The sequence below is a fragment of the Scyliorhinus canicula genome, chromosome 6, assembly GCF_902713615.1.
Source record: "Scyliorhinus canicula chromosome 6, sScyCan1.1, whole genome shotgun sequence".
In the NCBI taxonomy this organism is placed as follows: Eukaryota; Metazoa; Chordata; class Chondrichthyes; order Carcharhiniformes; family Scyliorhinidae; genus Scyliorhinus; species Scyliorhinus canicula.
The window spans coordinates 15,756,238-15,781,658 of record NC_052151.1 but is presented as its reverse complement, the minus strand read 5'-3'; the positions used below and the strand labels follow the sequence as shown (position 1 = coordinate 15,781,658).

Here is a 25,421-nt window from a genome sequence, read left to right as displayed (position 1 = left end):
CTTGGAATAAGTATTGTGTAGATTTACAAGGACGATAAGAGTTAAGATATGAAGATTAAGATATGTAGATTAAGGTACAAATTAGGGCCGTGTTCCTTGACCAAAGCTTTCACAATATTAAGCTGAACAGATAGGGTAGACAGAGAAACAATGTCTGCTGTTTTGGCAGGCCACAACAAATGGTAGAAACGTGGAACTCTCTTTCACCGCTGGCTATTGGTATGTGGGTGGCACAGTGGTTAGCACTGCTGCCTCACAGAGCCAGAGTCCTGGGTTCAATTCCAGCCTCGAATGTCTGCTTGGGTTTCCTCCGGGTGCTCCGGTTTCCTCCCGCGTACAAAGATGTGCAGGTTAGGTGGATTGGCCACGCTAAATTGCCCCTTAGTGTCCAAAAGGTTAGGTGGGGTTACTGGTGGGGTGTGGGCCCAGGTCGGGTGCTCTTTCGGAAGTCCGGTGCAGACTCGATGGGCTGAATGGCCTCCTTCTGCACTGTAGGGATTCTATGATTGATGCTTGATGAATGGTTAATTTTATAACTGAGAGTGATGGATTTCTATTAACAAAGGTATTGAGGAATATGGGGCAAAGGCGAGTAGATGGGGTTAAGTCAGCCACCAGCTGCGGCAGAACAGGCTCAATGGGCTGAATGGCCTTCTGTTCATATTTCACATCCCCAGAATGTCCTGCAATGTGTCACAATCAATGGAGTCCTTTTTGAAGTGTGGACATTGAAGTGTGATAATGACCAGATCATGTGTTGCTAACAGAGAAGGACTCGGTGAATGGAGACTCTGGGGGAATGGATTTGGAGAGGGACTCGGCGAATGGAGACTGGGGAATGGATTTGGAGAGGGACTCGGCGAATGGAGACTCTGGGGAATGGATTTGGAGAGGGACTCAGTGAATGGAGACTGGGGAATGGATTTGGAGAGGGACTCGGTGAATGGAGACTCTGGGGAATGGATTTGGAGAGGGACTGGGGAATGGATTTGGAGAGGGACTCGGTGAATGGAGACTCTGGGGAATGGATTTAGAGAGGGACTCGGTGAATGGAGACCTGGGAATGGATTTGGAGAGGGGAATGGATTTGGAGAGGGACTCAGTGAATGGAGACTGGGGAATGGATTTAGAGAGGGACTTGGTGAATGAAGACTGGGGAATGGATTTGGAGAGGGACTCGGTGAATGGCGACTGGGGAATAGATTTGGAGAGAGACTCGGTGAATGGAGACTGGGGAATGGATTTGGACAGGAACTTGGTGAATGGAGACTCTGGGGAATGGATTTGGAGAGGGACTCGGTGAATGGAGACTGGGGAATGGATTTGGAGAGGGACTCGGTGAATGTAGACTCTGGGGAATGGATTTGGAGAGGGACTCAGTGAATGGAGACTGGGGAATGGATTTGAAGAGGGACTCGGTGATGGCGACTCTGGGGAATGGATTTGGAGAGGGACTCGATGAATGGAGACTCTGGGGAATGGATTTGGAGAGGGACTCGGTGAATGGAGACTGGGGAATGGATTTGGAGAGGGACTCGGTGAATGGAGACACTGGGGAATGGATTTGGAGAGGGACTCGGTGAATGGAGACTCTGGGGAATGGATTTGGAGAGGGACTCGGTGAATGGAGACTGGGGAATGGATTTGGAGAGGGACTCGGTGAATGGAGACTGGGGAATGGATTTGGAGAGGGACTCGGTGAATGGAGACTGGGGAATGGATTTGGAGAGGGACTCGGTGAATGGAGACTGGGGAATGGATTTGGAGAGGAACTCGGTGAATGGAGACTGGGGAATGGATTTGGAGAGGGACTCGGTGAATGGAGAATCTGGGGAATGGATTTGGAGAGGGACTCGGTGAATGGAGACTGGGGAATGGATTTGGAGAGGGACTCGGTGAATGGAGACTGGGGAATGGATTTGGAGAGGGACCTGGTGAATGGAGACTGGGAAATGGATTTGGAGAGGGACTCGGTGAATGGAGACTCTGGGGAATGGATTTGGAGAGGGACTCGGTGACTGGAGACTGGGGAATGGATTTGGAGAGGGACTCGGTGAATGGAGACTGGGGAATGGATTTGGAGAGGGACTCGGTGAATGGAGACACTGGGGAATGGATTTGGAGAGGGACTCGGTGAATGGAGACTCTGGGGAATGGATTTGGAGAGGGACTCGGTGAATGGAGACTGGGGAATGGATTTGGAGAGGGACTCGGTGAATGGAGACTGGGGAATGGATTTGGAGAGGGACTCGGTGAATGGAGACTGGGGAATGGATTTGGAGAGGGACCTGGTGAATGGAAACTGGGAAATGGATTTGGAGAGGGACTCGGTGAATGGAGACTCTGGGGAATGGATTTGGAGAGGGACTCGGTGACTGGAGACTGGGGAATGGATTTGGAGAGGGACTCGGTGAATGGAGACTGGGGAATGGATTTGGAGAGGGACTCGGTGAATGGAGACTCTGGGGAATGGATTTGGAGAGGGACTCGGTGAATGGAGACTGGGGAATGGATTTGGAGAGGGACTCGGTGAATGGAGACTGGGGAATGGATTTGGAGAGGGACTCGGTGAATGGAGACTGGGGAATGGATTTGGAGAGGGACTCGCTGAATGGAGACTGGGGAATGGATTTGGAGAGGGACCTGGTGAATGGAGACTGGGAAATGGATTTGGAGAGGGACTCGGTGAATGGAGACTCTGGGGAATGGATTTGGAGAGTGACTCGGTGAATGGAGACTGGGGAATGGATTTGGAGAGGGACTCGGTGAATGGAGACTGGGGAATGGATTTGGAGAGGGACTGGGGAATGGATTTGGAGAGGGACTCGGTGAATGGAGACTGGGGAATGGATTTGGAGAGGGACTCGGTGACTGGAGACTGGGGAATGGATTTGGAGAGGGACTCGGTGAATGGAGACTGGGGAATGGATTTGGAGAGGGACTCGGTGAATGGAGACTCTGGGGAATGGATTTGGAGAGGGACTCGGTGAATGGAGACTGGGGAATGGATTTGGAGAGGGACTCGGTGAATGGAGACTGGGGAATGGATTTGGAGAGGGACTCGGTGAATGGAGACTGGGGAATGGATTTGGAGAGGGACTCGCTGAATGGAGACTGGGGAATGGATTTGGAGAGGGACCTGGTGAATGGAGACTGGGAAATGGATTTGGAGAGGGACTCGGTGAATGGAGACTCTGGGGAATGGATTTGGAGAGGGACTCGGTGAATGGAGACTGGGGAATGGATTTGGAGAGGGACTCGGTGAATGGAGACTGGGGAATGGATTTGGAGAGGGACTGGGGAATGGATTTGGAGAGGGACTCGGTGAATGGAGACTGGGGAATGGATTTGGAGAGGGACTCGGTGAATGGAGACTGGGGATTGGATTTGGAGAGGGACTCAGTGAATGGAGACTGGGGAATGGATTTGGAGAGGGACTTGGTGAATGGAGACTCTGTGGAATGGATTTGGAGAGGGACTCAGTGAATGGAGACTGGGGATTGGATTTGGAGAGGGACTCGGTGAATGGAGACTGGGGAATGGATTTGGAGAGGGACTCAGTGAATGGAGACTGGGAAATGGATTTGGAGAGGGACTCGGTGAATGGAGACTGGGGAATGGATTTGGAGAGGGACTCGGTGAATGGAGAATCTGGGGATTGGATTTGGAGAGGGACTCAGTGAATGGAGACTGGGGAATGGATTTGGAGAGGGACTCGGTGAATGGAGACCCTGGGGAATGGATTTGGAGAGGGACTCAGTGAATGGAGACTGGGAAATGGATTTGGAGAGGGACTCGGTGAGAGGGACTCGGTGAATGGAGACTGGGGAATGGATTTGGAGAGGGACTCGGTGAATGGAGAATCTGGGGAATGGATTTGGAGAGGGACTCGGTGAATGGAGACTGGGGAATGGATTTGGAGTGGGACTCGGTGAATGGAGACTGGGGAATGGATTTGGAGAGGGACCTGGTGAATGGAGATTGGGAAGTGGATTTGGAGAGGGACTGGGGAATGGATTTGGAGAGGGACTCGTTGAATGGAGACTCTGGGGAATGGATTTGGAGAGGGACTCGGTGAATGGAGACTGGGGAATGGATTTGGAGAGGGTCTCGGTGAATGGAGACTGGGGAATGGATTTGGAGAGGGACTCGGTGAATGGAGACTGGGGAATGGATTTGGAGAGGGACCTGGTGAATGGTGACTGGGGAATGGATTTGGAGAGGGACTCGATGAATGGAGACTCTGGGGAATGTATTTGGAGAGGGACTCGGTGAATGGAGACTGGGGAATGGATTTGGAGAGGGACTCGGTGAATGGAGACTGAGGAATGGATTTGGAGAGGGACCTGGTGAATGGTGACTGGGGAATGGATTTGGAGAGGGACTCGGTGAATGGAGACTCTGGGGAATGTATTTGGAGAGGGACTCGGTGAATGGAGACTGGGGAATGGATTTGGAGAGGGACTCGGTGAATGGAGACTGGGGAATGGATTTGGAGAGGGACTCGGTGAATGGAGACTGGGGAATGGATTTGGAGAGGGACTCGGTGAATGGAGACTGGGGAATGGATTTGGAGAGGGACCTGGTGAATGGAGACTAGGGAATGGATTTGGAGAGGGACTCGGTGAATGGAGACTGGGGAATGGATTTGGAGAGGGACTTGGTGAATGGAGACTGGGGAATGGATTTGGAGAGGGACCTGGTGAATGCCTGAAACAAGGGCAGTCTGTACTGGAGCGCTATGTAACCTTACTGAGGAACTGAGTCTGTCACTACACTTTGGTCTCAAAAGCAAAATTGTAATTAGATTGTGCAGTGTCAGAGGAAGGTGCGGGCGAGGGGTCGGTAAGGGGCAGTGAGCTGTGAGTGAGCAAGCTGGTTTTGAAGTGCTGGCCAGTGATGTATATCAAATGGAACGTGTCCACAGCTAATATCAGGTCTCCAGTTTCTGTGATATTTTGTTTCTTGTTAACTTGTGCCCGGAACACACTTGTCGAGTACATGACGAGGTTCCTGAGCTGTGTAACTCCCTATCCACCCACTATTTCGAGACACTTGCTTTAATTCTCACTGCCTGCTATGCACCATTTTGCACTCTCCAATTCCCAGCACATGACACTCAGCACTGTTCAAAACATAGGATAGTACAGGCCCTTCGGCCCACGATGTTGTGCCGACCACTTATCCTAATCTAAGATCAACCTAACAGAAGTGGGTTAGTATGGCACCGGCTAACTGAATCATCTTGTTACTCAACCTTACACAGGTCTCACTCCCTCGGTCATGTCTGCCTCAGCTTCCAACTCCCCACACTCGCTATTGTGGTGATATGTATCACTGTAGATACACAAGGTGTTAATGTAAGTACACGTAGACTAGCTAGACCAGGGGTGGGCAAACTTTTCCGTGCAAGGGCCACATTCAGAAATTCACAATTTTAAAGGGCCGCATAGTATTAATAGTCCCGGTTGTAACCAATTAGCGTGCGGCATATACCTCAGCGCTTCCCCCGGCGGCATCCTGCCTTTAGCCCTCTTTTTCTCTACTTTTCAAAAATGGCGCTTCACCCGGTTATGATTCTGGGCGCCTCATATAGAACATAGAACAGTACAGCACAGAACAGGCCCTTCGGCCCTCGATGTGCCGAGCAATGATCACCCTACTCAAGTCAACGTATCCACCCTATACCAGTAACCCAACAGCCCCCCACATTAACCTTATAAAAAAAAAAAAAATTATGACTTGATCTTGGTGGGCCGCATAAAGACCTTGCCCGCGGGCCGTAGTTTGCCCACCCCTGAGCTAGACACTGGAGGGAGCACCAGAGACATGACACACAGACACTCAACCAATAGGTCAGTAAGATAGGACACAACCAATGGGCATTCACGACACATACACAGGTGACACTACCACGGGGGCATTACACCAACCCATATATAAAGGACACAGCACACATGATCTTCCTCTTTCCAGTGGAGACACTTAGTGAGTACCGACACAGGGTTGATTGAACATCACACCCACCATGTGGATTGTAGCAGACTGGTTCGTCAGTCTGAGTAGCTATAGAAGGATTAACAGTAGAGGCGAATCCGAGTAGGAGAATTGTAAGTAGTTCAATAAATGTGTTGAAGTTATCTCCACGTCTGAACCTTCCTTTGTCAGAGTGAACATCAAGGAAGCAGCTTATGCTACATCAAGAACATAACAAGACAGAGATTACCTTTTAAAAAAATATATTTTTATTCAAGGCATTTTCATATATACAAACAAAAGTAGAAGGACAACCAAACAACTCAATAAACAACCAACACCCACTCTGCTTCCCTGATGCCACCCCCTCCTCCCATCCTGCCTTCCCCATTTAACCCCCTTCTCCTTCCACCGACCTCTCAAACTTTGTTAAAGACATCAATAAACGGCTCCCACCTCAGATGAACTTGATCTTCTCTAGCCTCAGGGATTCTGCCAGATCGCTAACCCACTACCCCACTTGCGGCGGCTTCGAGTCCCTCCACCCGAGCAAGATCCATCTCTGGGCTATCAGGCAGGCAAACGCCAAGACGTCGGCCTCTCTCACCCCCTGAACTCCCGGGTCTTCTGACACCCCAAATATTGCCACCTCTGGACTCGGAACCACCTTCGCCCCCAGCACCTCGGACGTTACGTCCGTGAACGCCTGGCAGAACTCCCTCGTGGACGTGATTCACGGGCTGCACCAGCCACACCTAACCCTCTACCCCCCCTCATAGAACCTACTCACACTTGCTACCGTCATACAGGCACTGTTAGGTGGATTGGACATTCTGAATTCTCCCTCTGTGACCCGAACAGGCACCAGAACGTGGCGACTCGGGAATTTTCACAGTAACTGCATTGCAGTGTTAATGTAAACCTACTTGTGACACTAATAAAGATTACTATGATGTGCAAATTTAAATTGGTTTAAGCTTAGCCTCATACATGTCGAGGACGCGGTCACCCTCTGCAAGGCCTCAGCTCACGTCTCAGCCCCCACTTCCCGTCCCCTCCTCTCCCAGCTCCTCCTCCCACTTGTGCTTAATGTCCTCCACCTGGACTCACTCCCATTCCATCAATTCCTTCAGAAACCTTCCCCTCCTGGTACGGGAATTGAACCGTGCTGCTGGCCTGCCTTGGTCTGCTTTCAAAGCCAGCGATTTAGCCCTGTGCTAAACCAGATTGGGAGGTTCTGAAACACAAACAGAAACCACGGCAGCACCATCATTTTCACTGTCTGCACCCACCCTGCCAGCAGCAGCAGCAGACCATTCCACCTCTCAAAGTCCCCCTTTATCCCCCTCCACCAGCTGAGCCTGGTCCAGCTTGTACAACTGTGCCTAACCCCGCACCACCTGGATACCCAAGTATCTAAAACTTGCCCCCACCACCCTAAATGGCAACTCCGCTAACCTTCTTTCCTGCCCACTAGTCTCAATCGGGAACACCTCGCTCTTCCCCATATTCAAATTGCATCCCTAGAACCTGCCAAACTCTCCCAGGATGCCTCCGATACTGCCCAACGGGTCTGAAATATGCAGCAACGGATCATCCGCATACAATGAGACCCTGTGCTCAACGCCCCCCCCCCCCCAAAATCCCTCTTCAGTCCCTTGACGCCCTAAGTGTCCTATCACCAGGACAAAGAGCAACGGGGAGAGGGGACATCCCCACCTCACCCACAATGCAACCCGAAGTACCCCAAACTCACTCTGTTCGTTCACGCTCACGACTGGCGCCATATACAGCAGCCGGACCCAGTCCACAGACCCCTGTCCGAACCCGACCCGCCCCAGCACCTCCAGCAGATACGCCCACTCTGGTTCCCCGCGAATGATCAGCGGGTAAATTCCCTTTAAACCTCGTGCCAACACTTTAGACAACAAATTCAAATCTAGATTCAGAAGTAAGCTTGGCTTCGAGAAAGCACACTCCTCTGGGATTTTGCCTGCCTTCAAAATAAGGGAAATATTCGCTTCCGGGAACGTCGGTGGTAGCGGACCTGCCTCAAGTGAATGACAGTACATCCCAATTCATAGAATACCTACAGTACAGAAGGTGACCATTTGGCCCATCGAGTCTGCACCGACCCTCTGAAAGAACCAAGGCCCATTCCACCGCTCTAGCCCGTAACCCCACCTACCCTGTGCATCTCTGGACACTAAGAGGCAATTTAGCATTGCCAATCCACCCAACCTGCACATCTTTGGACTGTGGGAGGAAACCGGAGCACCCGGAGGAAACCCACAGAAACCATGAGGGACCTTTGAAAATAAGGAGTCTCTTTAGGTCCATACTTTCACTTGTGCCAAAAGGGTGGCGTGTCCAAGAAGTTGAGGGCGAGAATGATGTCTTGTGGCACTGGTGGCGGTGGGCTCCTCTGTGGCAATCACCCGATGTCTGTCTGGATTGTACGCAGACAATACTTTTCCCTGTACCTCGGTGCACGCGACAATATAATGCAACCTGACAGAAGGTGAGTCAGTGCATCTGCATTGGCAATATGGGTGCCAGGCTTGTGTTGGAGTAGCAAATTGGACCCTAGCTGACGCAATGTGGGGAATGGCCTTGTCGTCTCTGAATAAGACCAGGAGTGGCTTATGGTTGGTAACTATCACAAAGTGACGTCCATAGACGTATTGATGAAACTTTTTCACCCCGTAAGTAATGGCCAAACCTTCCTTTTCAATTTGAGGTGAGGCTCGCTTAGCATCTGTCAGTGATCTAGAAGCATAAACAATCGGTCATTCCACACCGTCTTCCATGTTGTGGGACAATGCTGCTCCTACCCTGAATCGTGAAGCATGACAGGCCAGAACTCTTTCTTTCGAGGGATCGAATGAACCGAGAGGGTTGATGACTGCAGTGCCAATTTGACACGTTGAAAGGTTTTTTTTGAGGCTTCCCAGTACCACCTCCTGTATTTTTGGAGAAGCAGATGCAAAGGCCCAGCAATATGGAAAGGGTGGGGATGAATCGGCCACAATAATTCGCCGTGCCTGAAAGATTTTAGTTCTGATGTTTTTGGGGGCTGGTGCTTCCTTGATTGCCGAAATAATAATAATAATCTTAGTGTCACAAGTAGGCTTACATTAACATTGCAATGAAGTTACTGTGAAAAGCCCCTAGTCGCCACGTTCTGGTGCCTGCTCGGGTACACAGAGGGAGAATTCAGAATGTCCAATTCACCTAACAGCACGTCTATCGGGACTTGTGGGAGGAAACCGGAGCACCCGGAGGAAACCCACGCAGACAAGGTGAATGTGCAGACTCCGCACAGACAGTGGCCCAAGCCGGGAATCAATCCTGGGTCCCTGACGCTGTGAAGCAACAGTGCTAACCACTGTGCTACCGTGCCGCCCATACATTGGTCTAAAAACACAATTCCAAATACAAAAGCTAATGTATCTCCTTAGATGTTGAATACCAAGGCCCATTCCTCCGCTCTACCCGTAACCCCACCTAACCTGTGCATCTCTGGACAATAAGGGGCAATTTAATATGGCCAGTGCACCTAACTCTTTGGATTGTGGAAGGAAACTGGAGCACCTGGAGGAAATCCATGCAGACATGGTGAGAACGTGCAAACTTTGCACAGTTGCCCGAGGCCGGAACTGAGCCCGGGTCCCTGGTGCCGTGAGGCAGCAGTGCTAACCACTATGCCACCAATCCTGATTTATTCACTGATCTTTCCTTGTGAAACTAGGAGCAATACGGCGCAGTGGTTATCACTGCTGCTTCATGGCGCCGAGGACCCGGGTTTGATCCCGGCCCCGGGTCACTGTCCGTTCGCACATTCTCTGTGTCTGCGTGGGTCTAAACCCCACAACCCTGAAAGATGTGCAAGGTAGGTGGGTTGGCCACGCTCAAAAGCTCTTTAATTGGAAAAAATGAATTGGGTACTCATAAATCAAAAAAAAAATTTTTTTTAATTCCCTGTGAAACTCTCACCCAAAGCCGTCTGGCCCAGAGGCCTTGCCTGTTAGCGCTCCCGAATGGCCATATCCATGGGAGATTGGAGCATTAAAGACCAATCGTTGATCCTCCAAAGCTGTAGGAAGCTCGAGGGAAAAGAAGAAGTGCAGCAAACCTGCCAATATATCCCCAGAATCAGCCCTCATCAGCAAAGCCAAATATTTACACGGCGTGTTCCTGGACTTGTACCATCAGTGCTTTGTAAACTTTAGACTCCACTTGGCCTGCTGGGACAACAGGGTGTCGAGAGCACCTGAGCTGGGTTAACCTCCTCCCACAGTTAGGGTCCGTCCTGTATTCTTCCTCCAGTTTGGCCAATCCAGCCACCAGCCAGTGCTGGCTTTCCAGTATTCTGCACCCTGGATAAGAAATAACCAACCCCCTAGCATAAACCTTGCTGGTCTCTCTCAAAAACAGAGGGGGTCACATCAGAATGGGAATTGACTGAGTAAAAATGCTCAAACTCTTTTTCTTAAATACGTAGTAAAGGCTTTATCATTGAGCAGAGAAGCTTTGAAGCGGCATCACCTGGATCGGGGGGCGGCCAGCCCTCTGGTAAAAACCCTGGGAAAACAGGAGCATAGTCAGAGATCACCATCACCTATAGAATAGGAGGATACCAAATATAGGATTGCTCCAGGCATAAGGACATAGTCAACTCTAGCATGACATTGATGAGGAGCTGAAAAAAATGTAAATTCTTTATCTCCAAAGTCCTCCACTTGTCTAGATATCCCACTTACTCACATACTGATCCCCACGCCCTTGCTGTAGGGTGGGTGGATTTTGGGTTACTCGGAGCTTATCCACCAAGGGATTCAAATTACAGAGTCCCCGCCCACAAAAGAATTGGTCAAGGCCAGCTCTGCAAAGTCCACGAAGGCTTTAACAAACTCCGGGTATGATTTAGAGGGCCATACACATTCGTGATCAAGACAGATTCTCTGTATACAGGCCCTTTAATAATCACATATCTACCTCCTTCTGATCCAAATGAATCTCACTCATTCCTGCTTTAACTTTGTACTCCTTCTCATCCATCTATGTCCACTTTCTTATTAAGTAAAGACCAGATCTTTTTCCTTTTTATAGGATAATAATCATAATCTTTAGTGTCACAAGTAGGCTTACATTGCAATGAAGTTACTGTGACAAGCCCCTAGTCGCCACATTCCGGCGTCTTCGGGTACACAGAGGGCGAATTCAGAATGTCCAATTCCTTTAACAGCACGTCTTTCGGGACTTGAAAATGAAATGAAAATGAAAATCGCTTATTGTCACGAGTCGGCTTCAATGAAGTTACTTGTGGGAGGAAACATGAGCACCCGGAGGAAACCCACGTAGACACGAGGAGAAAGTGCAGACTCCATACGGCCAGTGACCCAGCAGGGAATCTAACCTGGGACCCTAGGGCTGTGAAGTCACAGTACTAACCACTCTGCTACCGTGATGCCCACATGATAAATTGCCCACAATTTCCAGGAACATAGCTTAATATTAACTACCACCATTGCACAGCCCACCAGAAGGAAAATAGGATAGGATTTTCGCTTTACATTCAGCTGTGCACCAAAACATACCTCCCGCATCTCGAGTTAAACCAGAGAGAGGCAGCACGGTTGCACAGTGGTTAGCACTGCAGCCTCACGGCGCTGAGGTCCCAGGTTCGATCCCGGCTCTGGGTCACTGTCCGTGTGGAGTTTGCACATTCTCCCCGTGTCTGTGTGGGTTTCACCCCCGCAACCCAAAGATGTGCAGAGTAGGTGGATTGGCCACGCTAAATTGCCCCTTCATTGGGAAAAATTATTGGGTACTCTAAATTAAAAATAAAAGATGCAGATAAGAAGAGGAAACGATGAATAATTAGCATGTGGCATAGTTACCACAATTAAAGGTCTCTGAGATTAAATGAAATGAAAATCGTTTATTGTCACGAGTAGGCTTCAAATGAAGTTACTGTGAAAAGCCCCTAGTCGCCACATTCCGGTGCCTGTTCGTGGAATTGAACCGTGCTGCTAGCCTGCCTTGGTCTGCTTTAAAAGCCAGCTCTTTAGATTCTTAAGGATAAGACATTCAGTTTCCACCTCCTAATAAACAGCATACATGAAAATATCAAATCAGACAGAACAATATCGAGGGAAAAAGTCCAATTTTCATCGAGATGGAGATTCAGCCCAAGTCCACACCCTGTACAAACTTTATGAAAGCCAAGGCACGAGCTTATTGAAAGTCTTAATGGAGTGGTTGGATATCACCCTCAGGTTCATAGGATAAAGCAGGGTATAATTCACTCCAGCTGCATTGGGATGTTTTCTAACTTCATCGAAGCCTCTACACCTTCTGCTGTGCCGTCGCCAAGAAGTCCTGGAGAAAGGAGATCCTCACCCTCTCGTGGAGCCAGGTCCCGCCAATCCTCACCGCTTTCGGAATCTTCTGGCGATCTTTAAGTTATGAAAGCAAATGATTACAGGCCTGGGACGTTTATTGTCCCTGAGCCTCAGACCAGATACAATGTGCCCGTTCTAATTTGAAACATCCAGTTTGAGGAAACGTGGTAGCCAGCTCACGAAAATCTCAACAGGAGTCTCAGCCTCCACTCCTTCGGACAGACCGACGACCCGGACATTCTTCCTCTGACCTCGGTTCCCCAAGTTTTTTAGGATTTCTGACATATCATACAGCTGGTTTTCCCAGGATTGAATGCGAACTTCAGCCAAGGAAGCAATGTTTTTGATGTTCAGGATTCTCTCCTCCGTTTCATTTAGCATTTTATTAGTATTCTGCAGTTTGGTCTCGCGAGCCCTCAAATTCTGTGTCAACAAGCCGAGTTTGTCATCAAGTACTCTGATATTGTTGATGATGTTCGCAGTCATCATTTGCAGCGCCTTAGAAAGCACTGGGGCAGGAGTCCGCTCGAGGATCAGGTCGTCATATTGAGAATCATAGAACTCCTACAGTGCAGAAGGAGGCCATTCAGCCCATCGAGTCTGCATCGACCCTCTGAAAGAGCACGCTACCTAGGACCAATCCCACCTAAACCGCACATCTTTGGACACTAAGGGGCAATTTATCATGGCCTATCCGCCAAACCTGTACATTTTTGGACTGTGGGAGGAAACCGGAGCACCCGGAGGAAACCCACGCAGATCCAGGGAGAATGTGCAAATTGCACACACACAGTCACCCAAGTCACCAATCGGACCCTGGTGCTGTGAGGCAGCAGTGCTAACCACTGTGCCGCCGTGTCACAAAAGGAAGGAAGCTCCACCCCCATTTTATCCGACAGCTCCCTTTTATTTCCAGATTTCTTGGAATTCTGCGGTATTTTTTCTCCGACACTCATCCAAAAATATTCTAGGGACATTCTGCGGAGTGTTAATTCCCAGAGCAGGATTAAATAACGAGTATCACCAGAGCCCAGGGAAAAGCTGCTATTCCCATGTCCGCATCATCTGGTCGAGTGGTATGTTCTTGGATGCCTTTCCTGTCACTAATGGCACCAAGCAAATCTGTGTATTGGCTCCAACTCTATCTGCATATACATCTCAGCCATCATCCTGTACACACGCAAAGATGTTGACACATTCTGTTCAGGACAGACAACAACCTCTTCAACTGGCCAAGGCTCCAAGCTTGTACAGAGGCTACTGAACAGCTACAGAGTGACCTCTTGTTTTCAGATGACGGAGCTCTCACAGCACATACTCCACAGGACACTCGGCTGTTTGGTGATCGCGTTGCCCTAGCCTCCGAATTCTTTGACCTGGCAATAAATCTGAAGAAGACCGAGATCCAGTATCAACCCACCCCGGGCCACGTGCTCCCAAGTGTCCACATTCACCATCAACAACACACCCCAATCGTTCAGTGTAGGCGTTTCACTATTTGGGAATATCCTTCTCCAATAACACTACCCTGGATGACAGAAGCAACCACCGCCTGGGTAAAGCAAGCTCAGTGTTTGGCAGACTCACTCACAGATTTTGGAAAGAAAGTGGAATTTGTCTCTGAATAAAGATCAATGTCGATCAGGCAGTGGTTCTAACATCATGGGCTGGATTCTCCCCGACCCATCGGGGGGTTGTGGGGGGGTCCGGGGGGGGGGGGGGGGGGTCGGTGTCCGGGGGGGGGGTCGGGGTCGGGGAATCCTGCCCCATGTCTTTACGGGTGAGAGACTTGGACAATCCAGTACTATATAAAACAAGTAGAAACACCCCATCTTCACTGTCTGACATCTATTTGTACCACCAGGAGCCAGGACAAAATCCCCAACACTGAGGGTTTTGTAAAGTGTTGTATTCCTGGCATCGGGAGCATGCTCATTGGAGTTTAGCTTCGCTGGGTAGGTCATGTGGTTCACATGGAGAATTCCTGCATCCTATAGGCAGCATTGTACAGCCCTCTGACCACCGGGACCTGCACTGCAGGATCTCCCAAACTTCTATATAATGACAACCTGAAAACCAAACTCCGAGCTTACAGACTGGATCCCAATACACTGGGGGAAGGAAACTACCTTGGAAAGACCCACATGGAGAAGTCCCTGTCATCAGTGATCTCGATATTTGACAAAAACAGTGTCTAGTGCCTTCAGGGTAATTGAGTGCAGTGCAAAGCCAATGTCTCCATCCATCCCCCCCCCCCCCAACCGCAACTCCATATGCAGTATTTTTAATATATTTATACAAATCGAGACTTCACCTGTGAGACACCATCAGCCTCGACTATAAACCGGTCTTTTGCTGCAAACTGGGGAATCCATCATATTGGCTCCCGAAGCTTGTCTTTTACAATTCTCACCCCTGCCCATAAGTGCCTTCACAGCCTGTATTCTCCTTCTTGATAACCTTCTCTCGCCCTACCACCCCTTTAGTGACTGGCTTATTTTACTCCTCCTCTATTTGCCCTGCTGTTCATGGACATCCCTTCAGTGACTGTAGTTCTGGAATGCCCTCTCTATACCACTTAATAACTCTGCTAGTTATTGTTTAAACAAGAACATCCTCTCTTCTTGTTCAAAACCCATCTTTTTGATCGGCCGTACCGTTACTTTGTCATCCATTTTCCATGTTTAGTAAAGGGAAGTGTGCATTCTTTTTTTTTCATTCATTCTCTCCCTTTTGCTTTTTTTCCTTCACTCTGTCCGTTTCATTCTTTTTTTTCTCCCTCCATTCCAACACTTCAGAAAGAATTAATTGACTGAGGCACGTTGGGATGTTCTGAGATTTTTGTTTTATTCATATGCGGGATGTGGGCGTCGCTAGCTAGGCCAGCATTTATTGCCCATCCCTAGTTGCCCTACAGAAGGAGGTGGTGAGTTGCTTTCTTGAACCGTTGAAGTCCTTGAGGCGTAGGTACACCCACAGTGCTGTTAGGGAGGGAGTTCCAGGATGTTGCCCCAGCGACAGTGAAGGAACGGTGATATATTTCCAAGTCAGGGTGGTGAGTGACTTGAAGGGGAGCCTCCAGGTGGTAGGGTTCCCAGGTATCTGCTGCTCTTGTCCTTATAGATGGTAGTGGTCGAGGGTTTGGAAGGTGCTGCGTAAGGAGCTCTGATGAGTTCCTGCAGTACACCTTGTAGATGGTGCACACGGCTGCCACTGTTCGTCGGTGGTGGAGGGAGTGAATGTTTGTGGAGGGGGGGGGGGGGGGGGTGCAATCAAGTGGGCTGCTTAGTCCTGGATGGTGCCAAGCTTCTTGAGTATCGTTGGAGCTGCACTCATCCAGGCAAGTGGAGACTATTCCATTACACTCCTGACTTGTGCCTTGTAAATGGTGGACAGGCTTGGGGGAGGGGTGGGGGGAGAGGGAGGGTCAGGAGGTGAGTTACTTGTCCTAGGGTTCCTAACCTTTGACCTGCCCTGGTAGCTATAATATTAATATGGCTAGTTCAGTTTCTGATCAGTGGTAACCCCCAGGGGGAATTCAGTGATGGTAATGCCATTGAATGTCAAGGGCCGATGGTTAGATCTTCTCTTGTCAGGCATGGTCATTGCCTGGCACTTGTGTGGCGAGAATGTAACTTGCCACTTGTCAGCCCAAGTCTGGATATTGTCCAGGTCTTGCTGCATTTGGACATGAACTGCTTCATTATCTGACGAGTCACAAATGGTGCTGAACATTGTGCAGTCACCCGCATTCCCACTTCTGACCCTATGATGGAAGGGAGATCATTGATGAAGCAGCTGAAGATGGTTGGGCCGAGGACACTACCCTGAGGATGTGCTGCAGGGATGTCCTGGAGCTGAGATGATTGACCTCCAACCACCACAACCATCTTCCTTTGTGGTAAATATGACTCCAACCAGCGGAGAGTTTTCCCTCTGATTCCCATTGACTCCAGTTTAGCTCGGGCTCCTTGATGCCATACTCAGTCAAATGCTGCCTTGATGTCAAGGGCAGTCACTCTTGCCTCACCTCTGGCATTCAGCTCTTTCGTCCATGTTTGAACCAAGGCTGCAATGAGGTCAGGAGCTGAGTGACCCTGGCGGAACCCAAACTGAGTGTCCGTTAGCAGGTTATTGCTGAGTAAGTGCCGCTTGATAACACTGTTGATGACTCCTTCCATCACTTTGCTGATGATGGAGAGTAGACTGATAGGGCGGTAATTGGCTGGGCTGGGTTTGTCCTGATTCTTGTGAACAGGACACACCCGGACAATTTTCCACATTGCCGGGTAGGTGCCAGTGTTGTAGCTGCACTGGAACAGCTTGGCCAGGGGTGCGGCAAGTTCAGGAGCACAAGAGATGTGAGGAGTTGTGTAAGAGACAACATTGTGGTGATGCCATTGACCAGGTAGCCCAAAAGGTTTGGACTAGTTGATCTGGAGACTTGAGTTTAAAGCCCACTCTGCAACCAGGTAAATTTAAACTCAGCTAATTAAAGGAATCTGGGATAGTTTAATAATGCCGAATATGCAATTGCTGTTGTCATTAAAAACCCAGCTGATTTACTAACGTCATTGAGGGAACGAGCTGGCCGTCCTTTAGCCAGGCTGGCCTGTTAATGACAGTCCACAGCAATGTGACTGACTCCTGAATGGCCTCTGGAAGGGCTCAGCAAGACTCTCCGTTGTGTTTAAAAATACAGTTTCACACCACCATGCCAAGGGTGATTAGGGCTGGATAATAAAGTCTGACCTTGCCAGCGGCACCCACATCCATAACTGACTAAACAATGTAGATGCTGATCTTTCTTGTTCCTCCTGCTATGGAACGTCTGCCGAGAGTTGGTGTGTCTGTCCCAGAATTGGGGTACAGTGTCAAACTCTAATGTCATTGAGGGACACTACCAGAAGGCTGTGGAGGCTTTGGAGAGGGTGCAGAGGAGGTTTACCCAGGATGTTGCCTGGTCTGGAGGGTGTTAGCTATGGGGAGAGGCTGAATAGACTCGGACTGTTTCCATTAGGATGGAGTTTGAGGGGTGGCCTGATAGAGGTCTACAAGATTATGAGGGGTATGGATAGAGTGGATAGTCAAGCACTCTTTCCCAGAGTGGAGGGATCAGTCACGGGGGGGGCGGGGGGTGTTTAAGGTCTGTGGGGCAAAGTTTAGAGGAGAGATGTGCGAGGCAGGTTTTTACACAGAGGGTGGTGAGTGTCTGGAACATGTTGCCAGGGGAGGTTGTGGAAGCAGATACATTAACGCTGTTCAAAAAGCATCTTGACAAATACATGGATAGGATGGATATAGAGGGATACGGCTCAAGGAAGTGCTGGGGGTTTCTTGGCCAAGGTTGGTTTTAAGACTGGTACAGGCTCGGAGGGCTGAGGGGGCCTGTTCCTGTGCTGTGTTATTTGAACTTGATTATCTACGGTTCCCCTTTAACACGTCATGGTATTGCTTCATTAACAGCAGCTGCTAGTTTACTCAAACCGTGTCGCTCAACACTAACAACCTCCTTTTGAAGGAAGTCAGATTCCAGAGGCCTGCAGTCCAGTTCCTTTTTCTGTAAGGGCCGGACGCATGGTTTACTTCCAGTTCCCGAGCCTCCTCGTTGAGGGAGGAATGGATGTACCTTTCTATAGCATCTTTCACAACCTCAGCAAGCCCCAAAATGCTTTACAGCTGACCACTCCTTCCAGCAGCATCCTCACCTGTGCAGCAGCCAGGTTACACACCGTTTCAGCCCTGTAAGAAATACTCAGCAGGCCTAGCAGTGGAGAGGGAAACTGAGTTAACGCTTCGAGTCCAGTAAGAAGTCAAATTGGACTCGAAACGTTCACTCTGTTTCTCTCTCTCTCCACCGAGGCTGCCAGGCCAGCTGAGTATTTACAGTATTTTCTGTTTCTATTTCAGATCTCCAGCGTGTGCAGTATTTTGCTTTGGTGATGCCGGTTAAGGGTCAGGTCTATGGCCAGGAAAGTGGGGAGAATCCTCTTCCTGATATTGCAGTGGGATCTTGGGCCCCCCCCGAGAGGGCAGACATCCATCCTGGTTTGACATCTCACCTTGCCACTGATGATGCAGCGTTCCCTCAGTACTGGGAATGTCAGCCTGGGCTACCTGATTGAGATAATTTGGTGCGGGAAGGTCAGGCAGGCCTCTCAAATACAGTGGGACTTGAACCGTCTAACTCTGAGGCCGCAGTGTTGCTCACCGGACCACAGCTCTGTACAACACTCTGTTCTGGAATTTTTCTGCAGACTTCGGGAAATTGCTGTCTGCGTGCAAACCAGTTAAGAGGCTGGTGGGGTGGAGAAGCCCGGGTGCAGGATTGTAAGGGAGCGAGTAGTTGCAAGTGGCGGGATTGGGGTTTTGGGGGGGGGGGGGGGGGGGGGGAAGATCCATAGACCGGGATGTGGTAACTATTGCTGTGCTGTGAGAGCTCTGTCCTCTGCGCAGGATTGAACACGTTTATTGTTCTAGGACGCCGGGTAGTTAAATGTGGGGGAATAACTCTGAAACTTTGCTGATAGCATCCATACTCTGAGGATGAATGAAAGTAGCCCCAGTTTCTTCCCCGAGAAGTACGTGGAAACTCGGGCAAGGTGAACCAGAGAAGGAGGTTTGAAGGAGGCTCCTGAAGGTGAGGGGGGTGGGGGAGGGAGGCAGCAGTGTGGTGGGGGCGGTGTTCAGGATTGTGGGGTTGAGGGGAGGCTGTTGGAGTGGGAATAGGGGTCACGGCGTATCTGAGGAGTGTCGAGCTTTGGTGGGGCTGGAGGCAGGGTGATGCTGAAGGGGTGAGGATGCAGGTTGAGGATTGGCTAGGTGGAATTCGAGATCTATCGCTGGCTAGTGTGGACAGGTGGAGCACAGTGCATTGATTCCCTCTGAGAAGTGGGTTAGCTCTGCATTAACATAGGGATGGATGGTCAGTTGTTTGAATACATTCAAGGTGTGATTGAAAGATTTTTTTTGGGGTGGAAGACATGTCAGGTGTGCGGGCGGACCAGCGAACCATGTCCATATGTTCTGGGCATGCCCAAAACTCAGGGGATATTGGCAGGGGTTCGCGGATGTCATGTCCAGGGTATTGAAGACAAGGTGGAAATAAGTCCGGGGTGTTGGAGGACCCGGGTGTTCAGGAGGCGAGAAAGATCGATGTTCTGGCCTTTTCCTCCTTGGTAGCTCGGCGACGGATGAAAAATGAAAAAAATGAAATGAAAATCGCTTATTGTCACGAGTAGGCTTCAATGAAGTTACTGTGAAAAGCCCCTAGTCGCCACATTCCGGCGCCTGTTCGGGGAGGCTGTTACGGGAATTGAACCGTGCTGCTGGCCTGCTTGGTCTGCTTTCAAAGCCAGCAATTTAGCCCTGTGCTAAACAGCCCCTACTGGCTTGGGGGGAGTCTAGGCCTCCGAAGTCAGAGGCCTGGTTAACCGACATGGCGAGTTTTCTCAGCCTGGAAAAGATCAAGTTCACCTTGATAGGGTCGGTGTCAGGGTTCGCCCGGAGGTGGCAACCATTCATTGACTTCTTTGCGGGGAATTAATAGTCAGCAGGGGGGAGGGGGCTAGGGTAGTATAGAGTAGGGGGCTAAATAGGCGGGCCTTGGAGGGACGGATGTCGGTGGTTGCTCTTTTTGATTACTGTTCTTTGTTTTTTGTACTGTGGTTGTTTGTTATGCCAAAAATACTTAATTAAAAATTTTGTTTTTTAAAAAAAAAAGGTGTGATTTTTACAGTTTTGAACTCACTGATGCAAGCAACATGGTGATTGGATGGGAAAGTGGAATCGATCAGCTCTGATTGTATTAAACAGCGGTGCAAGCTTGGAGGGCTGAATGACCTACTGCTGCTTCTATTTCTTCAAATAAATATTCCCAATTAAGGGGCAATTTAACGTGGCCGATCCACCTACCCTGCATATCTCTGGGTTGTGGGGTGATACCAAAGCAGACACGGGGAGAATGTGCAAACTCCACACGGACAGTGACCCAGAGCTGGGATCGAACCCGGGACCTCGGCACCGTGAGGCAGCACAGCGCCACCGTGCCACCTCTGATGCTTCTATTTCTTATGTTCTTATAGAACCACTTATTGTTCATGAACCAGAGCAGTAGGATTGGTCACAGTATTTGGGAGATCAAAGCCACAAGCTGAAATATCTCGCTGCCAACTCCATCCCTCTCCCTGATCTTGAGGTTGAACCAGATTGTTTGCAAAAACTTCTGACCGACCACACAACTACACTATCTCTAAAACTGCCTATTTCCACCTCCAACCATTCCAACGCACTCTGTAATCTTAAGGTCATCCAAAGCTCTGATGGTGTCCAGACCAAATCTTATTTGCTCATCACCCTTGTTTTCATTGACCTACTCGGTTTTCAAATTCTCACCCCTCCATATCTGTGTAAGGATCTTCCACAATCCTCTGAGACATGCATCCGCCCCCCCCCCCCCCCCCCCATTTTAATTTCCCCATCTATGTCTTTATTCACTGTGGCTCTAAGCTCCTGGATCCACTTCCCACACCTCTCCATCTCTCTCTACCTCACTGTAATTGTTTTATTCAGTCATGGGATGTGGGTGTCAGTGGGTGGGTGGGTGTCTTGCTGCTCATTTCAGAGGACATTTAAGAGTCACCATGTAGGTCTGGAGTTGCACGTGGGCCAGACCAGGTAAGCTCGGCAGATTTCCTTCCCAAATGGGCATCACTGAACCAGATGAGTTCTGACAATTGACGATAGTTTCATGGTCACCATTAGGCATGAGATTTTTATTGAATTTGAACGCGTGTCCCCGGAGCATTACTCTGGATTACTGTCTTATTGACAATATCACTACGCCACCTCCTCCCTGTATTTAAGGCACTCCTTAAAGCTTTGGCTACCTGCTCTAATGGGCGGCACGGTAGCACAGTGATTAGCACTGCTGCTTCACAGCGCCAGGAACCCTGGTTCAATTCCGGCCTTGGGTGACTGTCTGTGTGACGTTCGCACATTCTCCCGGTGTCTGGCTGGGTTTCCTCCCACAGTCCAAAGGTGTACAGGTTAGGCGGATTGGCCATGCTAAATTGCCCCTTAGTGTCCAAAGGTTAGATGTGGAAAGGGTTTTCAGGGATAGGGTGGGGGAGTGGGCCGAGGTAGGGTGCTCTTTCAGAGTGTTGGTGTAGACTTGATGGGCCGAATGGGCCTTCTGCACTGTAGTGATTCTATGATTCTAATACTGCATCGTGGCTCAGTTACTTTCCAGGCATCCTGTGAAGTGCCTTAGATGTTTGATTACGTTAAAGGTGTTGTACAAATACCAAGCTGTGGTTGTTTTCATACACCAAAGGTATGTTGCATTTACCTACAGACCAGTAAATATCATTGCCTTTATTTCCAGAGTGTGGAAGGGCTTTATGATCTCTGAGAACAGTGAGATGGTTTGCTGTTGAAATGCAGCTTTGCCCTTGGTTGCTGTTGTTTTCTGTTCTGGTTTCTCTTTTGGTTCGCTTGTTGATTTGGGTCTTTGTGATTCTGCAGTGGAAGAATAAATTGGAGACCCGTCATGGCAAGTGATGTCATCATGTTGATGAGGGGCCTAGCCAAGCTGAGCCAGGCGATCGTTGAAACGCAGACCACGCGGATGCGTGTTTCGGCATCGGGTGGGGAAGCACTGGCCGTGGCCAGGGACTGGCAGGTGTCTGCCGAAGATGCGTTCAGTACGGCAGTAGGAAGTTTGCAGGTACGGAACCCTGTTTCTTTTTTTAAAAAAAATTAATTCACTCCGGTGACTTGAGCATCACTGGGAGGGCCATCGTTCATTGTCCAACCCTAATTGCCCTTGAGAAGGTGGTGTTGAGCTGCCGCCTTGAACTGCTGCAGCCCGTGTGGTGTGGGGTACATCCACCTTGCTCTTAGGGAGGGAGTTCCAGGATTGTGAGCCAGTGGCCGTGAAGAACGAATAGGCCATTTGCCTGCTCCGCCATTTAATAACGTCATGGCTGCTCTGAACGTGGCCTCCATTCCACTCTCCTGCCTGGCCTACATAACCCGTAACTCTCTTATTGTTCAAACATGAATGAACTCGGCCTCGAATAGATTCAATTACCTCAGCCACCACTGTTTGCTGGGGCAGATAATTCCAAAAGCTAACGACCCCCTGAGGGAATAAATTCATCTTCATCTCCATCTTGAATTGGAGATCCCTTATTTATAACCTGGACCCTCTAGTTCTAGATTCCCCCATGAGGGGAAATATACTCTCAGCATCCAACCCATCAAGTCCCCTCAGAATCTTACATATTTCATACATAAAAAATAGAAGCGAGGAGGCCATTCATCCCTTCGATCCTGCTCAGCCATTCATTATGATCATTGCTGATCATCAAGATCAATACTCTGATCCCGCCTCCCCCCCCCCATATCCCTTGATCCCTTTAGCCCCAAGAGCTAAATCTAATTCCTTCTTGAAATTACACAATGTTTTGGCCTCAACTATTTTTTGTGGTAGTAGTGAAGAAATTTCTCCTCACCTCAGTCCGAAAAGGTTTACCTGTTATCCTCAAAGTATGACCCCTAGTTCTGGACTCCCCCACCATCGGGAACATTCTTTCTGAATCTACCCTGTCTAATCCTGTTAGAATTTTATACGTTTTTATGAGATCCCCTCTCACTCTTCTAAACTCCAATGAATATAATCCTAACCGACAGTCATGCCACTCCAGGAATCAGTCTGGTAAACCTTCGCTGCACTCCAGTGACAGCAAGAACATCCTTCCTTAGATAAGGACACCAAAACTGTACACAATACTCCAGGTGTGGCCTCACCAATGCCCTATACAATTGCAGTAAAACATCCCTTTTCCTACACTCAAATCCTCTCGCTATGAAGGCCAACATACCATTTGCCTTCTTTACTGCCTGCCGTACTGTGTGCTTCAATAATATCACCTCTTATTCATCTAAACTCAATGAGTGTTGGCCTAACTTACTCAACCTCCTAAGACGACCCCTTCACTCCAGGAATCAACCTAGTGAACCTTCTCTGACCTCCCCCTCAAGGCATATTACCTGCTGTCCCTGTTTGACCACCCGTGGTGGTTTACTCCATTATGTGGGAGATAGGCCGTGGATTCTCCATGAACTCTTGCTGGTGAGTAAGTACCTGCCATTTATTTATTTATTTTCTGATTCTAGGATGTTGTGACGCAGCAGGAGAACTTCTCTGAACTGGACAAGGATTTTGCTTCAGAGTGGAGCCTCGACGGTGAGGCCTCCGAGGGGTCAATGAAAGACTTTGCCGCAGACACTCACCAGCACCAGGCGGCTGTTGACCCTGTGGCCTTTGACCCAGCGTCTCCTGAGAAAGAGGCGGGGCACTTCACCAGACGTTCCATGGACTCGAATGGCTCCTTCTCATCTGGGACCCAGAAGAGGTCCTTCCATCAAGACCACCGCTCCGTCAGCGGGCTAACAGCTGAAGATATTGACAAGGCCCGAGAGGCCAAAGTGACTCCCACAGACAAGCCTTACAGACAGATGGTACGTCCCATTTTATCCCCGCATTGACTGAGCCAATCCCAAAGTGTTCGATGAGCGATGGTAAATTTGAAAATTCCACGTGGGTGATAGAAGCTTCCGGAAGCTCCCCATCGTTGTTCACTCATTTTGAAAATAAATATTGGGCTCGAGTTACTTGGCCATGTTTGCGCTGACGTGGAGGGTGTAATTTTAGAGTCGGCTCTTAGTCTGACTGCAAAGCTTTGGTCAACAAGCAGCTGCAGTTATATAATTCAGTCAGTAACAAATCCACTTCCCTGCTCCTTCTCAGCTCTGCAATCTTTTCCCTTCAAGTCTTTATCCAAATCCCTTTCGAAAGGTTCAGGCTGCGCAGTCCAGATCTCAACAACTCCCTGCCTAAACAGAGCATTCTGCTCAGCTACCCACTGGTTCCGGCAGTGAACTGAGAACTGGGTTCCCTGGCTACTGACCCCCTCCGCTTCTGTCTCTATCCAAAACGGCTCATGATTTTTGAATGCCTCAGTTAAATCTCCTCTCAACTGCTCTGGCTTCGGGAGGATACTCCCAACTTCTCCAGAACTCCATTCCCTTATCCTTGCTACCATTCCAGCAAACCATTCTGGAACCTTGGCCTTCTTCCTAAAGTGTGGGGTCCAAAATTGGACACACTACTTCAGTTGAGACCTTTTATGACAAAAAAAAAAGGTTTAGCAGATATTCTTGTTTTTATACTCATTGCCCAAACCTTTAAAGCTGAGGGCGCCATATTGTTTTCATAACAATCTGGGAAGGTAGCAGCACAAATGTATGTCCATCCACCCCCAGATGTCTCTGTTTCTGAATGCACCCTTTTAGCATTTTACCCAATTAATTTATTTTGGTGAAATCATTACTGTGACTATTTACCACGAGGAGGATCACATGTAGTCAGGAAAAACAGATGTGTACACGAACACATTTAAAAAAAAAAAAGAATTTGAGGAACTCGCACACTTTGCATCCACCATCATACATTAGGAATAGGATTATTTGGCTCCTCGTGTCGTGGTGGTGGGGGGGGGTGGGGGGAAAGAAGAGTTCCAGATTTGCACTACCCTTTGTGCGAAGACGTGTTTGCTGACATCCCCTGAATAGTCTTGCTCTAATTTTAATGTTCTGATCCCCTTGTTCTGAAATCGCCACCTCAGGAAATAGTAATATTGACTTCTCTGTTTCGACAGTAGTGACTGGGTTGCAAATTCTGTCTTATTCGATTGCCTTTAGCATGGACCCCGTCAAAGAGGTTTAAGAATGAAGCTCGCCATCAGTTTTCCTTGCTTTTTGTTTGGGAGTTTGCCCATTGCCTACTGTGTCCCATACAATGCAACCACGATGCAATGAGCACTTTATTGACTGTACAGCCCGTTGGCACATCCAGAGGTTATGAAAGGTGCTATATAAATGCAAGTCTTCCTTTCAATGGTGCTGTGACTTGTGTATCAAGGATAAGATATGGTCCAATAACCAAGTCACTTTTTACGTGTTTTGAGAAAA

The 25,421-nt window shown here is 49.1% G+C and overlaps 1 protein-coding gene across 1 annotated transcript in view; it reads left to right on the top strand.

Annotated features, from left to right (window-relative positions):
• LOC119966933 (atypical kinase COQ8A, mitochondrial-like) overlaps positions 1 to 25,421 on the top strand; it is a 131,328-nt gene that overhangs the window by 10,486 nt on the left and 95,421 nt on the right. The window contains exons 2-3 of the mRNA XM_038798891.1: positions 21,909 to 22,110; positions 23,565 to 23,909. Coding sequence (XP_038654819.1) covers positions 21,934 to 22,110; positions 23,565 to 23,909 — 522 coding nt within the window. The 5' untranslated portion in view covers positions 21,909 to 21,933. The remainder of the gene's footprint in view (positions 1 to 21,908; positions 22,111 to 23,564; positions 23,910 to 25,421) is intronic.